The 17,677-nt window shown below is 41.4% G+C and overlaps 1 protein-coding gene across 1 annotated transcript in view; it reads left to right on the plus strand.

Moving 5' to 3' along the window:
- The first annotated feature begins 1,760 nt into the window (after nucleotides 1-1,760).
- Nucleotides 1,761-17,677, plus strand: part of C6H2orf73 (chromosome 6 C2orf73 homolog) — a 31,042-nt gene continuing 15,125 nt past the window's right edge. Inside the window, exons 1-3 of the mRNA XM_028514322.2 lie at nucleotides 1,761-1,940; nucleotides 5,433-5,643; nucleotides 13,829-13,982. Of these exons, the coding sequence (XP_028370123.1) occupies nucleotides 1,915-1,940; nucleotides 5,433-5,643; nucleotides 13,829-13,982 (391 nt within the window). The 5' untranslated portion in view covers nucleotides 1,761-1,914. The remainder of the gene's footprint in view (nucleotides 1,941-5,432; nucleotides 5,644-13,828; nucleotides 13,983-17,677) is intronic.

A 17,677-nucleotide genomic window follows, 5' to 3' on the forward strand; every position in this document is an offset into this window, starting at 1 on the left:
GCCACCTCCCTCCCATTTCCACCTCCCTTGTTTTTATCCATGTGTCCTTTATACTTGTTCTGACAAAAAATATTTTTAAGGTTTTTTTTTTAATTTATTCACTTTTAGAGAGGGAAGGGAGGGAGACAGAGAGAGAGAGAGAGAAACATCAATGTGCAGTTGCTGGGGGTTATGGCCTGCAACCCAAGCATGTATCCTGGCTGGGAATCGAACCTGCGACACTTTGGTTCACAGCCCGAGCTCAGTCCACTGAGCTATGCCAGCCAGGGCACACAAAAAATATTTTTAAAAAATGTTTTGCTGATGGGCACTATGTAGTTAGGCCATGAAGGTTGCATCTGTACTGAACATGTAGACCTGTTTTGTCATTATTCCCTAAACAATGCAGTATAACAACTATTTTCATAGTATTTACATTGTATTAAATATTATAAGTAATCTAGAAGTGATTTTAAGCATCTGGGAGGATGTGCGAGGTTATAGGTAAATATGATGCCATTTTATATAAGGGATTTACTTGAGTATTCTTAGACTTCGGTATCTGCAGAGGTCCTGGAACTACTCCCCCGGGGAAACTGAGAAATAACTGTATATGGTGTTTAAGACAGTCTTCATATATATTCACCCACCCACTCCTTACCCCCCAAACACACATATACATAACCACATATTCACACACATTTCAGTCTTTTTACCAGCTCAGGAGTACAGGTAACTAGCTGTCAAACTTCTATTCATGTACTCTTCTTCCTCATAGGATTTCTCACATATGTACAAGTCCTATGACCAACCTCCATTCTCCCACATTTGGTCAAGGTAAGTGTAAAGACATACTAATACTGAATCCAGGTTACAAAACATCTGCACACACATAGCCCATACATAGCAGAAATTCAACTCAATACAGATTTTTCTTCTCCCATTATCCAGGGAAATGCATGAGTTGAAGCCAAAGACATTTGGCTCAGGTAGTGGAAATGGGGAGGCAATGGTGAAATGAGGTAAGAAATTCCAGGACCAGAAGGTGGACGCAAGTCATCAACTGCTTTTCCCCAGAGCTTGCTCTTTTGGATAAGTGCTGCACGAACAAGCACCAACCCTCTGCCTGAGCCTCCAGTCCCGTTGGCCAGATTCTGAACCTGGCTCGGGTTGGAGCAGATGCACACACCGCGGGGAGTCTCATTTGCAAGACCTGAGTGTTCCCTTGCTGTTTCAACGCTTGCCGCAGGGCCGGGGAAGGAGGATTTGTCAGAAATCGTGAACTGTGACAGCCAAGTGTTCTCCTGCAAAGACTAGGCCCCCCAGGAGCAGCGAATCATGACTTGCACAGTGCTTAATGATTCACGGGAAAACAAGTTTCTCTTCTGCCTTGCTTGCACTTTTGCAGTCAGCTCCCGCAGCTGCGGGCAGCACTGGGCGACATCCTGCCAGGCTCTAGTGTTTGGGCGCTGAGGGGGACTGGGACACTAGCAGCACTGCCCCCAGAGGCTAGGGGTGAGGGCTACAGGGAGGTTCCAAAATGGTCCCTCGCTGATCCCCAAGGATAAGGTGGGTCCTGACAAATACCCTTCCCGTCCAGATAGCAGAAAGGCCAAGTTCAAACGCAGGGTGTTCAGCTTGGAGTAGATCTGGGAAGCATGCCGAGAGATCCGGTCAGCCGCCCCCGCCCGCCTCGCTGCACAGCACAGCACAGCACAGAGGAGCCAGCTAACCCTGGAGCCAGAGCCGGTTACTGCGCCTGCGTGCTCCGGACCGCCCCCAAGCTGCGTTCCGAGGCCAATCTCCAGTGGGCCGCTGTCGCTTAGCAACGTGTGAGTCACAATCGAAGTTCCCTGGGCGCCCGTTTCCTGGCAGGGCTTAGTCCCTGGTCATCCTTGACGCTCCTCGCTGCCTCGCGTCAGGTCTTAGGAACCGATGGAGGGAAAGCATGATAAGCAGCAGTAAGTGCAGGGGGTTGGTTTTCTAGTTCTCCTTCCAAAACAATATTTTCCTCCTGGAGAGAAGGTTGAGTGAGAACTGAGGGGTGGGTCCTCAGACTATCAGGATTTTTCCTCTTCCGATCCCCCACTTCCCTCTCATTTCTAGTGGTTGAGCACTTCAGAGATACTTTTTAAAACTGTTTTTTTGGGCACTGTTTACTGGACACCTACTGTATTCAGATCCATTACAGGTATTGTCTAGCCTAAAATTCTTGGTCATCTTGAATCGCTCACTCTTCTCACACACCACATCTGATTTGTTAGCAAATTCTGTAGGCTTTACCTTTTATTTTAACCAGAATTCACCACGGTTAATGCCTTACACTATGGTCCCCATCCTGGTCCAAGTACTAGCGTCTCTTACCTGCATACCACAATAGCCTTGCTGCTTGCTCTCCTTGTTTCTCTGCAGCTTCTCATCAAAGCATTCCAAGTGGTCTTTTTACAACATAAATTAGATCACTCCTCTCCATTGGCCACTGCAGAGTAAAAGCTAAGGCTCCGACATGGTTAGGGGCCTACGCACCACGCCCCTTTTCCCTGACTTGGCCTTAGCTGCTACTTGCACTCTGACTCCACTCTGCACCAGCACACAGGCCGCCTGGCTGTCAGAGACTGTCAGGGTGTGGTCCCAGACCAGTACCAACCGGGAACCTCCTAGACACGCACCTCCTGCAAGCTCCCCAGCACAGATGTACCGAATCAGAAACTGAGAGCGGGGTACAATAATCTGGGTTTGGTCATGGCCTTCAGGTGATTCTGATGTACCCTCAATTTTAAGAATGATTGAATCAAGCTTGTTGTGACGTGGAGCCAGTAGTAACTGCCTCCAAATCCTATATTTTTGTCACTCTGTCAGGGGTTCTCACGTATGTAAGAATCACCCGGAGAGCTGGCTAAAACAGTTTCCTGGGAACCTGTCCCAGAGATTATGTTTTAGTAGGTTGGGATGGGCCCTATGAATTATATTTCTAACAAGCTGACAGTTGATGCCAATGTTGCTACTGTAAGGACCACGCTTTGAGAGGCACCATTCTGAGGACAGGTGCACTTCTGCTGCGGAGCTTTGGCCATTATAGTTCACTCTGCTGCAGTTCTCTGCCCCAGTACCCACCTATCATTTTCAATTGTCACTGTATCTGAGGTTCCACCTGCCTCCCACAGTCGTGCACACCTTTTCCCCCATTTCCTGCCTTGTCACCATCCTCAGCACTTGACACCATCTAACAGGATGCAGGCACTCCTCGGTTCATTCTGCTCCACTTTACTGCGTTCCACAGATGCTGCACTCCTTACAAATTGAGGGCAAGACCTTCCACCAGCAAAAAGACTACATTATCTTCATTGAGATGCTTGTTTTATCGTGATACTTGCTTTATTGTGATGCTCCGGAATCAAACAGGCACCATCTCCGAGGACTGCCTGCACATGTTTTACTTATTATTTCTTATCTGCCTTCCCCACTAGAATGTAAGCTCTGTGAACGTGAACGCAGGAATTTTGGTTTGGTCACTCCTCTATGTTCAGTGCCTCAAAACTCATACCTCAATAAATATTTGTTGAAGGAATGAGTTATTCAATGTTATTCATACATCTCTTGCAATAGGTATCATTGTCCTTATTCTGCAACTGAGGAAACCAAGGCTCAGAGGGTAAATGGCAGGGCTGCAATTCCAGCCCAGGTCTGATGTACTTCCAGCCCATTAGTATTTTCACTGTCTTTTCTTTCCAGTAAAAGATTACTATAGAATCATATTTCCCATTTATGTATAGTTATACGCCATGAATACTTAATTGATGAATGCTTACGAATGCAAGCAGATAGCCACAGTCCTTTCCTCCAAGGACCCGATTCCAGTCCAAGCGTATTGCTAGGTTATAACTATGGGAAGCATTTGAAAAAAACTAATGTCAGAAAATCAGTGATGAATCAATCACAATCTTTAAATAAATAGTAAAGGTAATATCTCTGGAAAGGTAATAGAAAAAGCCTTAGAAGTTCTTTACACTTTACCAGTAATCCATTTTTCAAATCCTTTACAGAGCAATTTTTGTTGGGATGCAGGAAGCTAAGCTCCAGGGAAACTGAAAGTCGTCTGTGTGTGCTTTAGAGTAAGGGCTGAGAGTGTACAGCTAAAACAAAGCCAGAGTACAACCAATTCCGGGAGATTCACTAGTGATAGTAAATATTATAATGGCTCTGGATATAAATACATAATGTCCGGATGGCGGGTACCTAATGATGAATGAAACATGATCTTTGCCTTATGGAACTTACTGATTAGTGCTTACCAAAAACAAGTAAACAAAAAGTAGGTACATAAATGATTAATTGTGGTGTTATGAAAAAATGAAGGAAATACTAAAATAAAGACTACGTGGGGTCAGAAAGGGGAAACCCAAGAAAGGCACCTGAGATGACTTTTAAGCTGCCATGTCAATGTTAGTGAGCCAGCTGTGCAGGGCACTGGGAACAGCCAGTCCAGGCAGAGGCAGGCGGTACGTGCAAATGCCTGAGGGGACAGAGACTGGTGCTGAAAGAAGCGGCGGAGGTGGCTGGAGGAGTGAGGGGAGAGAGGCCTGAGCACAACTGAAGACGTTAGCTGGAGCAGGGTCACACTGTGATGAGAAGACAGGATTTCCCTGTAAATGCAATGGGGAGCCATTTAAGGCTTCTAATTGAAAAAGGACTTGATAAAGGAGACGGAGCTGTCTTTGGTTTGAAGTAAGGTAGGGGCCATGTATAATGCTAAACAGAATCATTCACTTTCCCTATAAATTTGGACTCATATTCACTTACCTTTCATGGGCCAGGGCTTTGATTTTAAAAGCTTCTATGTGAAAGTATCCTAATTCACATACTTCATTCTTACCTTTACTTTTCAAGTATATGACATTTAAAGTACTCTCATTTACAATGTCTATTACTCCTTATTTAAAAGGAGAAAATTCCATACACTATGTATGTCTAAGCATTTCTTTAACATTTGAAAGAATTCAGTAACTTTCGTTTTTTTATATAGTGTCGTTGCCAGAAGTAAAAAATGATAAGAAATTGAATTGTTCTGTCGTGTGCATGGTGGTCTTTTCTTGATAAATAGTAGTGGTCATTCGGTAGCTTTTATAAGTTTGCCAGGTGGGCTTTTAAAATTAAATAGTTGTCCTCTTCCAGATAGCGGAATCGACTAGGTAACTAACTTCTAAAAATGAGTTCAGATTATGTGATGGCCACACGAAGAAATAGTGCAAACATGATTTGTAAGCATGATCCATTCAGTACTTCTTTACTCCAGGCAAGTGAGAGCCTGTGCCCTGGCAGCCTGTCCTGAGTAGTCAGCAACACAAATCCTTTTATCTCAGATGACTCAGAGCGGGAAGGTACCCTGTGCAGTGGTGACTCCCAGGACTGAAATGCTGATTGGGGATAATTTACTACTTAATTCTGTTTTTCAGACCACATACAATAGAAGATGCTGGTGTAGTATATGTGACTGAAAAAAAACAAGAATTCAAATGTGAAAAAGAACCTGCAACAAATACACCACAATCAAAACCATGTGTCAGGAGAGGACGAGTATATTATGCTAAATTCATCGACACAAATGCAAGAACATACAATGATCCAGTTCCCTACATGGAGCCCCAGAAAGGGTCTGAAAATCAGGTCAGACAGATGTTCATTATATACAAATAGAGATTTAGATTCAGAAGCTGTTTTGCTTAAAGGATATGACATATCTCAGACTAATAATTTTTATAATCCACTAGTTAAAAGCAGTAACCTAGAACTATTCTCAGAGATAATTTTTACATACAAGTATATATACACACACATACACACATATATGTAATTACATATATTCCATAATATTTTATATATATATTCCATATTCATTCTATAAAAATGATTATTTGGATTCCTTCCATATATATATATATATATATATATAGCCACCATAGTATGCTTGGAGGTTACTGAAAAAATCTATTGTATTTTTGACATATTCTAACATAAAAATTTCCCATGATACTTAGTAATTCAGATACTTTCTATAAAATGATAGCTACCATTTATTGAGAGTATATGAAGTGTTAGGAATGAGCTAAGTGTTTTATATAAGTTATATTTTTGAATCTGCACAATAATTTCTAGGAGGTATTATTGGAAATACTTTACAGATGATAACATACTCCAAAACAGTAAATTAACATGTCTGAGATTACATAGTGAGCAAATGTCATAGTCCTGTCTCCAACCCAGGACTGTTGCTTTAGCCAAACCACACTTTTATTCACTATTATACTAAATATATTCCATTATCTTCTTTTTCTCAAAGTCAGTTTTGTTGAGGTATAATTTATTGTATTAGTTTCCTATTACAGCTGTTACAAATTACCACAAACTTAAACACTAGCTTAAAGCAACACAAATTTATTCTCTTGCAGTCCTGGAGCTCGGAAAAATCAGTCTCATTGGCTGTTGGCAGAGCTGGTTCCTTCTGGGGACTCTAAGGGAGAATCTGTTTCCAGCTTCTAGAGGCCTCCTGCATTCCCTGGCTCCTGACCCTTTCCTGGTCTGAGCCAGCAGCAAAGCATCCTCACATCTCTCTCTCTGCCTCTCCTGGCAAACCTCTTCTAAGGCCCCTTGTGACTACATTAGACCCACCCAGATAGTGAGATAATCTCCCCTTCTCAAGATCCTTAATTCAATCGGCCCCAGGAGGTTCCTTTTGTCAGGTCAGGTTGAGTATAGTTTTGAGTTAGGTGTAGCTGAGATTTAACTTAACATTTAAATGGAGATTGCTTTTAGAGGGTTCTCTTTACAATAATAACATCAACTGTTCTTGTCATGTAGTAATCCTTTATACTAGGGCAGTTTTAAGACTATTTTATTTCATCAAAATTAATTTGGGATTTAAAAGAAATTGATACACTATGCCTACATTGGGGAAATAAATCTATACAGAAAAGAAGCTGATTTAAGAATCAAAATAGGAAAAAATAAGTAAATGAACAAAAGTGTTAGGAGCTGCTGCCAGTAAGACTGGGTGACAGAGCAGCCGTAGAATCTTTACTAGTGCTAAAAGCTAAATGAGTCAGAGACCCTTAAGAGATGGTAAGGGTGTCTCTGAAGTGAAGTAAGAGGGCAGGTAAGAGGCTGACAGTAGACAGAAATGAAGTTACAAAGAAAGACTGAAAATGCCTCTGGGTTAAAAGCATGTTTGACTTGGGTATGGAGTGAAGAGAATGTTCATATTTAGAAAGTAAAACGACAATAGGCCCTTAAATGTACTCACTTCCAAGTATCTGTGGAGTAATAAAGTGCTCATTTCACATACTCATAAACTTTGTTCTTTTATTGTAGATGGTAGATTTCTTTTTAAAAGTTACCTTGAGTTTTAGAAAAAGTAACTGATTTATGGTAATGCTGGTTTTAAAATAAATGTAATGAAACTGAAGTTGCCCAAATATTTAAATCAACATATTTGGTATCTTAAGGTATTTTGCTAAGATAATATCTTTAGAACACCAGATTGGTTGATTTTATTTATTTACAATATTTTTAAATAAAATAATCAATTACACAGGTCTACCTAGGGACATAAAATTGGGGGTGTTAGAAGGCGTAAAAAGGTGTTTTTAGCTCAATCACTTCCAATGAAAATGAGTTTAGTTATCTTTTAGTTATCAATATTTAAAATGCCAATTTAAATATTGGCATCTTAAGAGATCACACTATTTTCCAAAGTGGTTTTTTCCCCCAGAAATATACTTTTCAGAGCAGTAGGCCTTGCTTATGTGCTCAAAAAATAAAATTTAAAAGTCACATAATGTTTTCAAAAAGTTATATTTTTATCTACCCTTCTGAGAGCTTCACAATTCACATTAGTATATAAAGGTTCTGAGAAATCCTGATAAGCTTGCTTGATTTTCCTTATCTCAATTTTTCCCAAATTTATTTAACTATAGAAACCTCTTGTATGTAGCACCTATTAATATGCTGCAGAACTAATGTTCCACAGAACATAATTTAGGAATAACTTATTGGGGACATTACAAATTGCTTACAAAGAGGTGCTTGCACTCCTTCTGGTACCCACAGCACACTAGAGATGAACTTAGGTAGAATGTAACTCTAGTCCATGTGACAGCACTTCAATTTTTAAAGCCACTAAGCTCGACTAGTCAAATGTGATTGCCTCTGTGTAAGGTGTTCTTGAAAGTCCATACTTCCAGTCAAGGTAGCAGCACAGGTAAATGCAGTTCTCAAATCCTCCCATAACCACATTAAAACTACAAGTAAACTATAGAAAAACCATCATTCAGAACCATCCAAAATCTAGCTGAGCAGAAGTCTCAAAACTAAGGCTATAAAGAAGGAGCCACATGACTGGTAGAAAGGGCTGAGATGCAGAACAGGCTGGCCCTACACCTGTGTATGGTGGATAAAAATTGGGAGGGATATCTTGGCTGCAGAGGTCCCCCATATGGAGCAAGGGGTCCCAGCCTCACACCAAGTTACCTCTCCCAGGGTTGCAGTGTTAGGAAGAGACATCCTCATAACTTGTTGTTGTTGAAACAAGCAGAGATTGTGGCTGGGTGAGGAGGGCTCTGGAGTTCCAGTCAGTTCCTCTTTAAAGAGCCTGCACCCAGACTTACTCAGACTCACTACCTCTGAGCTCTAATGCTGGGGCAGCATCTTAAAAGGCACCAGGGACATACAGGGAGGAACTAAATTCTCTGGCCTCAGGATGAGGGCTAGAAGGGCAACTTTCTCCCAGACAGAAGTGCTGGCAGAGGCCATTGTTCCATTTCTGAGCCTTTCTCCCTCAGAGTGGGAAGGCAGAAGCCATATCTGGGTCTCCACCAACCTATCACTATTCACTCACCCTTGTGGTTCTGAGGCCACGTTCCACCCAACTTGTGGGCCCACCCACACTATTTCCAGCGGCTTTTCCATAAGAATGGCCTGTCTTGGTTCATTCTTCAGACTTTTCTAAGATCTCTCAAACAAGTTGGCTTCATACCTCTCTCTAAGTGGCCCCAGGCCCAGAACTAGCAGCAGCCGGCCTTGGGCTTCCTTTGCAGCTTGGCTTCTCTGGGGCACCTCCCAGTCCTGCATAAATAGCAGCCATCTGCAGATTGCTTTGTAGCTCATGCCAGCTGGCCCAGGGCAGAATACAGGTAACAGCTGACTTTAGCCTGCACCTCCTGGGAGGCCCCAAAGCCAAAGCACCCAGTGGACAGCTTCAGACCATGTCACAGTGCCACCCAACCATAAGCGACACACTCAGGGGACAGATTCAGTGAGCACCAGAGCCCCACTGAAGTAAGTACTGCTCTGTGGGGTGGGCCCCTGCATAGCTTATCCTCCACAGTGGTCACAGCCAGTCCTTGTAGCCTATCAGCCTGGGGGAAGTCCCTCATATTGATGTGCTAACATAATCAAGGCTCAACTACAACAGGATGGTGTACATAGCCCACATGAGAGACAGGGGCAGACCTGGAGTGTCCAGCTCAGGTGAATGGGGAGCCTGTGCCACTGGACCCTATGGGACACCTACTACATTAAGCCACTCTATAAAGACTAGGAGACATACCAGCTCTACTTAATATACAGAAACAAAAACAAGGAGGCTACCAAAATGAGGAGACAAAGAAACATGTCCAAATGAAAGAACAGGACAAAAGTCCAGAAAAAGAACTAAACAAATGGAGACAAGCAGAGTGCAAAACACTGGTTATAAAAATGCTCAAAGGACTTAGTGAGGACCTCACCAGCATAAAAAAAAGATCCAGTCAGAAATGAAAGATACACTAAATGAGATATAGAATAACTTACATGGAATCAACAGCAGAGTAGATGAAGCCAAGAATATAAGGAAGCAAAAAACACACAATCAGAATGGCATAAAGAAAAAGGAATTCTTAAAAATGAGGATGGTGTAAAAAGTCTCTCAGACAACTTCAAGCGTACCAACATTAGCATCATGGAGGCACCAGAAAGAGAAGAGAAAGAGCAAGGAAATGAAAACCTATTTGAAAAATAATGACAGAAAACTTCCCTAACCTGGTGAGGGAAACAGATGGACATGTCCAGGATGTGCAGAGTCCCAAACAAGATAAACCCAAAGAGGCCCACTCCAAGACACGTCATAATTGAAATGCACAAGGTTAAAGACAAAGAATCTTAAAAGCATCAAGAGAAAATAACCTACCTACAAGGAAGCTCCCGTAAGACTGTAAACTGATTTCCCAACAGAAACTTTGCACACCAGAAAGGATTTTGGCAAGAAATATTCAAAGTAATGAAAAGCAAGGACGCACAACCAAAATTACTCTACCCAGCAAAGCTATTGTTTAGAAAGAAGTATAAAAAGCTTCCCAGTCAAAAAAGCTAAAGTAGTTTATCACCACCAAACCAATATTATATGAAATGTTAAAGAGTCTTATTTAAGAAGAAACAAAGATAAACATATGAACAATATAATGGCAATAAATACATAGTTATCAACAATTGAATCCAAAAACAAAGTAAACAAATAAGCAGAACAGAAACAGACTCATAGATACAGAGAACACTTTGACACTTGCCAGATGGGAGGGGATGGCTATAGGGATGGGCACAAAAGGTGAAGGGATTAAGAACTACAAATTGGTTGTTACAGGATAGTCATAGGGACATAGAGTACAACATAGGGAATATAGTCAATAATATTCTAATACCTATGTGTGGTGTCAGATGGGTACAAGATTTATCAGGATGATCACTTAGTAAGTTATATGTGCAATCACTGGGGTGTATACCTGAAACTAATATAATATTGTATGTCAACTGTAATTGAACACTAGAAAGTGATTTTTAAAAAGTCCTCGTTTTCCTAGGAACCCCCCAAGTGTGATTTTAAGTCCCACATCTGACCACCACCAGCAGCCATCTTGGCCCAGCCCTTGGCTCACTGTGGCTCTGCTGTGGGGCTCAGCTTACCACCTCTTGCTCCTTTCAACTGGTTTCTCCAGGATGTCTCACTTAATTTTACTACTTATCTCCTGAGGATTCTCCCTTAATTTCCCAAAGAATGGAAAATAAGCAATGTTTACTAACACATTTCTGAAGGCTTAGAGATAACACATATATAACACAGAGACTGCTTTGCAGTGGATTCCAAATTTGACTAACAGGTTCATAGTGTCATGGTTGTTAGGCCTTCCAGGGGCCAGGGTTAATGGGAACCTCATCATGAGGAACCTCCTGGCATCACCCTACCATGGAACCTCAAAGACTGTCATCCTGGGGCAAGAAAAGAGACAGGTTTTGGGCTGGAAGAGGGGAGGACTGACTTCTATCTTTGGGTCCAAAGTCTTTTTTGTATGGCTGCTTTAAAGATTGTATTTATTTCTATTTATTTTTAAAAAAATATTTTATTTAGATAGAGTGGAAGGAAAGGAGAAACAGAGGGAGGGAAACATCAATGTGGGAGAGAAACATCAGTGGTTGCCTCTCATGTGCCCCCACCTGGGGACCTGTCCTGCAACCCAGGCATGTGCCCTGACCAGAAATCAAACCTCGACCTTTGGTTAGTAGCCTCATGCTCAATCCACTGAGCCACATCAGCCAGGGCTGGGTTCAAAGTTTTGAATTGGGAACAATTATCCTTTTTAGACAAAATCCCCTCTACCATCTGCCACTGTGGTCTGACCCCTAAAGCCTAGACAAATGGTAGACAGAGCAATAAGTTTTTAGTCTTTCTTTTTAGAACGATGTGAAGGGGAAAAAGAGCCTCCACCTATATCTTTAATCTTATAATCTCCTATAAGCAAATGCATGGACCAAAAAGGCAAGCATGTGTGCAGGGCTGCAAACATTCTGCAAACATTGTCTCACTCTTCCAGGAACAAACCAGACTTTTCAGGGACAGGGCACCCTATCCAGAAATAGAAATGATAAAAACATGTTCTGAACTATAGGATTTCATCCTGCTGAAATGAAAATCCATTCAATTTACAGCACTAACCAGGCATTTGCACCAACTATGGGGTCTTAAAGTCATCAATGACACTTTAGGAAAAAATGTTCATTATTTCCTCTGTGCAACTAAAGAGATCGTTTTGGTAAAATTCTAAATTCAAAAGAATTCTTGAAAGCTGAATCAGTATCTACTTTGAAAATAGTTTTTGCATTACACTCCTGTTTGAGGAAAGAGAAATTAATTTATATCTGCCAGGCAGTTCCTAGCAGTTCACTTTTCCCAGACTCATTTTTCCTAGTTATTAGGTACTAGCCAAAAAGATTTCTAATCAACAAAAGAAGATGATAGAAAGTGCAAGTCCTTAAAATCTTATCACAGGAGATCTTTCTGAGGATACCCACTTGGTGCCCTTTTATTTATTTTTATTTTTTTAATTTTTTAATATATATTTTTAATTGTTCAAGCACAGTTTTCTGCCTTTTCTCCCCACCTGCCCTTTTATTTTTACTTTTGAAATAATTTAAGTAAGTGTGTGCTCATCTGGCTTTGCATTCCAGAGCAGATTTGATACAGCAGTGTGGTGTGGAAATTAGAGGCATGCATGGGTGGGTGGGGTTTGCACTGTGGCAGTTTTCCTGCCTGCTGGTGATGTACCTCTGGGAAGTTACTTAATCTGCCAGCAGTTTCCTCATCTGTCAAGTGGGTGCACCTACCTGGTAGAATTGTGGTGAGCGTGAGAGCAGGCCTATGCATCCTAGACCTCTGGGTGTAATGAGCATTGTCATAATCATGGGGCTGCAAGAACCAGGCATGCTGACAATAGTAAAACCCGGCTATTTTCCGCCAGATAGTGGGAAGACACCATCTGTTCAGTACTGTGCTCTAGGATCCCTAGGATCTACATCAAGTAGTTTTATTTATTGTAACTCACCTTTTAACCCATTCTGAAAAAAGAGGCAGCTGGTCTCTCCTATTCTCCAAAATTCTCTGCTTCCTAAATTTCTTTGATCTCTGCAAATTTATTTGTTACTTCTGGTTACAATGTGCCATTGTCCCAATAGCTGGCACTCATTTAAAGTTGCAAAGTGAGGTCTAACTCTCTCTTCATCTGTGCGTGTTCATCCCATCTTTCTCACTGTGAAGAGAATTTCCCTTCTCAAAGAACCTACAGTTGAGCAGCTCTGACTCTAAGCTCTGATGAATGTACTTCTCCAAATTTTTAGCCTTTCATTGATTTCTTGCTCCAACAGAATCCCCCCTCCAACCCAAAAACCCTGTGGGTTGCAACAGGCATTATAAAATAAAATAGAAGGCAAAAGTAATGAAACAAAATAGAAAAATAGCTAACTGCACTGCATGCAGTACGAATAAGTACTGTTTTTGCGATACTGTTTGAGTTCTGTGTATGTGTATGCCTTGTGTGCTCTTGCGTAACAATACAAAATGTATTTCACGGTGCAGGTCATGGACTGCAACCTTGGAAAACCACCATTTTGGACAATAATACATTATCATATTGCCATAGTGAAAAATATAGAACATAATTTTTATATTAAATCTTGTTTAATATATACATACATGTGTACATATATAATAAAATTGTGTAAAACAGAAATATAACTATTTTATTGATTTTTATAACTCCATCTGTTAATAGGTAGTTTAAGAATTTAGCATCTGTATTTTAACTAAAAATATATATATTTCATTTTCAGATGTCTTTAAAAATATGTGAAAAAATGTTCCTAGATTTTAGAACTTTGTTTTAGAATATCCGTGACTTGTTGAATCAAATTATAGAACATTCAAAGACATTCAACAAGCACGTAGAAATGTCCTACAGTTTCCAACTTTGTGTTTCCTTTTCTTTCCACACAGGGTGACTGGTGGTCATATGATAAAGGACTAGAACATCACTTCCAACCACCTTATGATACTAAGAGCACCCAGAGGACTGACTTCCAAAAACCAGCATGTCCATTGGTTTTGCCAGTCAAACACAGCAAGTTGCAAAAGCCATCTTGTGGAATAGGTAAGGTTAGCCGTGGTAAAACCTCTTCTCTATTATCTCAGGTTACTCCTGTCACTTAAGATATGTTAGACCTGCTAGCAGCTCCTGAAAAATTTTCTTCTTTACAGGAGTTGACACTATGCAAGTGCAGCCCTTGACAAGTTTGTTCTTCATCCTGGGGCACAGCTTATCTCCAAACATATTTAATATAATAAAATTGTATTGATCATTAAACACCACACTCCATGTCAGAGACTTAGTACCATTCTGTTCTTTATGGCCACCTAATTTTAAAAATTGTAACTACTAAAACAGTAGGCAATACTCTAAGGCAGTATTTCTCAAAGTGCATTCAGAGGGGCACTAGCTCTTTTTTATGTCTATAGATGCTCAAAAAAACAGAGGAAGTGGTCAGGTAACTTTTGCAAAAACTGAATTTATACAGTTAAATGGATACACACACACACACACACACACACACATATATTTGACTACAAAGCTCTTAAAACCCTTATTCTAAGCATAAACATAATGAATTTCCAAGAAGAGGAGTAAAGAATGCTGTGTTTCCCACTTCGCCATTTTTCAGGGTGTCATCTCACTTGTCTGATATCCCACAAAACATAACGTAGGACATACTCGAACTGTTACACACACTATTAAAACAATTTCAAATACAAAATTTGTTTTGCTTGACCACGCTATTATAATAAACTCAGTTGTTCACATTTATTCAAGTTGTATCTGTTTCTTAACCCATGTCCTAGTCATTTCTGTTTCTGGATTAGGATTTAGCAAGTCTTAAAGAAGTGCAGGATTAAGTAAAAACAAAAAAAGTATTTCTGAATACCCACTCTGGTCCCCACTCCATACAAAATTTCATAAGCCAAACTTCAAATCTTCTAAACACGACAGTAGACAACAAAGAATTACTTTTAGAGGTCAACAACCCCTCACTTAATTTCAGCCTCCTGGCCTCTGTGATGCGGCCAGTCTAGTTAAGCATACAAAAGGCAGCTAGTTGAAGGTCAGGACAAATGGTCATTTTCAGTATGATGGTCACCTTAATGGTGGTGTTTAAGGGAGAGGGCTAACTGTCAGATAACCTGTAACAATGGCCTCTGGTTTAGAAAGGTAATAATGGGTAATAATGTTTCCTCTTCTGATTTAGGATGTAAACAGAATACAAATACAGTACTACCTCCGTACTCATTGTTAATTCGTTCTGAAACAGCTTGCAAGTGCCAAACCGATGAGTTCGGAACAATGAAGCATTTGCTCTTGCTGGGCAGTGGCGTGACTCACAAGTTCTAGCAAGTGCAGTGAGTCCCAAGCAAGCGCTGCGTGCTGAAACATTTTTTTTTCTCATCAAAATGCGAAGGGTAGAGTTTGACGAATCTGAAACCAACGTGTACGGAGGTATGACTGTATCTGAATCTCTGGCCTCCCAAGACCCTGTGGAATAATAACAAATCAATTGGCCATAAAAATAAAGAGAATGTAAGGAAGAATCTTCTGGAATGTGAAAATAATGAAAGCCTGTTAATGGATAGAAGAGAGCAAAGAAGCAATAGCCTAGAATACATAGGAGATGCAGTAAACATGAGCCAATCTGCCTCAGAAAACCCGAGTGGCTTTAGGCGCAATCAACAGGCATTACAGAAGGGAAAGGGGGTGGGGAGGATCAGAGGGTTACTTGAATATCACAGAGCATAAAAGAATAACATAAAGCTAGAAAATATGAGATGACAAAAACAAAATGGAGAATCATTCTGGAAGATCCGACTTCCCCAGAGCTCCAGGAATAAAAAGAGTAAAAATTGAAGGTTAGACAATTATCAATATTGTAACAGGGGAGCCCACCCTCGGAAATGGGGAAGGGTGGAAAAGTGCCAGGCCAGCGAGCACATGTGTATGTTGTAGCAGCAACCAGGACAATGCATACCAAAAGCAGCACAAAGGGCTGACTTTTGGAGCTAGGGAGGTGATTGGATGGGAGCAACGTTCCCTCCCAACTACTTCCTCTGCAAGGAGGATAATGGGGTCTTTAAAAGCAAGTGCACAGAAAATGCATGCATCTGTACTCGCCTTCCCTAGCTGGCTGATGGGTGGTTAGGGGCTCAGGCTCCTGAACCCGCTGGACTTGGAGGAGCAGCATTGTCTGGTAGCACTCCCCACGCCCCTCCCCAAGTGCTGCAGGACCTGCCATAGCAGGAGCACTGAAGGCGCTAGGCTGGTAAGAGTGGAGGTGAGGAGGCTTGGTCCAGAGTACACTAGGAGGCAGCGCAGGTGGGCCACAAGCCCCGTGGTCCTCCTCTGTGCGGGGAACCTACAGAAGCCATCAGTAGTGGCCACCCATCCACCACCTGCATTCTTCTCCATGGGGGTCCCATCAGCAGTGGCCACCCTCTTGCCTGCAGTATGGGCCTATCAGCAGCTGGCCCTGTGCTGCTCCCTGCAGATCAGTGGCTCACTGCCAGGAAAACATGAAGGCAGTGCCCCTGTATCGCCCACACAATCCTCCAGCCAGGGTCCAGACAACGGCAGCTTCCTCCATTGCTGCCGCTCAGCCTGCTCCTCCTGCCCAGGCAGGGCCTTGGACCCACCACACTAATGCGTGGGATTAGCAGCAGCAAGAGGAAAAGGAAAGCGTCATGCGGGTAGGGGGCCTGGGCCTGGGTGCACAGACTCGGAAGTATAAAAAGGATGGTACTTTGGATGGGAGGAGAGGTTCCTGGTGCAACGTTGAACTGAGCTGACAGAGGGTGGCAGGGTAATTTTCTTTGGGACCTTTTAAAGGAAATGGGCTTTGAAGCAGAAACCTGCCATTATTTCAAGCTGTATATACTTTAAATAAAAGATTCCTTTTCCTTTCCACCAGACTCTATCTCCAGAGCTTTTCCCTATGGGCGGTGAGTGGTAGGACCCCACTGGCTCTTCTGGAATAGCACAAGGGTGTCTGGTAACAATACAATACATTCATTGAGAACATACTATTTGCGGGGAATTTTATGGAGCTTTCTAAATATTGACTCATTCAATTCTGACACAAACCCTATGGCTTAGTATAGTAATACAATTAATACTCTCAATTTTCAGATAAAAAGCAAGCACAGAATTTAAGTAACTTGCCCAAAGATACACAGCCAAAAACTGGTATTTGAAGTCAGTCTAACTCCAATACCTGTAATAACCAGTGCTCTACACAGCTTCTAGAATAATAGTAAGGAAGTTACCCAATATAAAAGAGAGGCAAGAAAGGATTCATGGACATGTACAAACAGTGTGGTGACTGGGGGGGAGGGGCGGAGTGTAAGGGGGATAAATGGTAGTGGAAAAATACAATTTAAAAAAAATAAAAGAGGTATTAAAAGGGTCTTCTGAGTGCTTCAAAGTATAAAAGAAAAAAAATACCCAGATATCACAATGAAATAGCAAAATAACAATTGCAAAGAGAAGATGCCATAAAGAGAAAGAAAAATAAGTCACCATCTAAGGAATAAGAATCAATATAAAGTCAAGCAGCACCAAGTGTAGAACACAATGTAGTTGACATCTTCAGTGTTCTCAGGGGAAATAATTTTTTCACCTAGCAAAGAGGATTTATTTGACATGGACACTAGATTCTTTTTTTCAAGTGGCATGGGGCATTAGACACAGAAAGAAATGTAGTCCTGGAACAATATTTGGACCATAAGTGAACAAAATTCAGTTAC

This window comes from Phyllostomus discolor, chromosome 6 (genome assembly GCF_004126475.2).
Source record: "Phyllostomus discolor isolate MPI-MPIP mPhyDis1 chromosome 6, mPhyDis1.pri.v3, whole genome shotgun sequence".
Taxonomy (NCBI): domain Eukaryota; kingdom Metazoa; phylum Chordata; class Mammalia; order Chiroptera; family Phyllostomidae; genus Phyllostomus; species Phyllostomus discolor.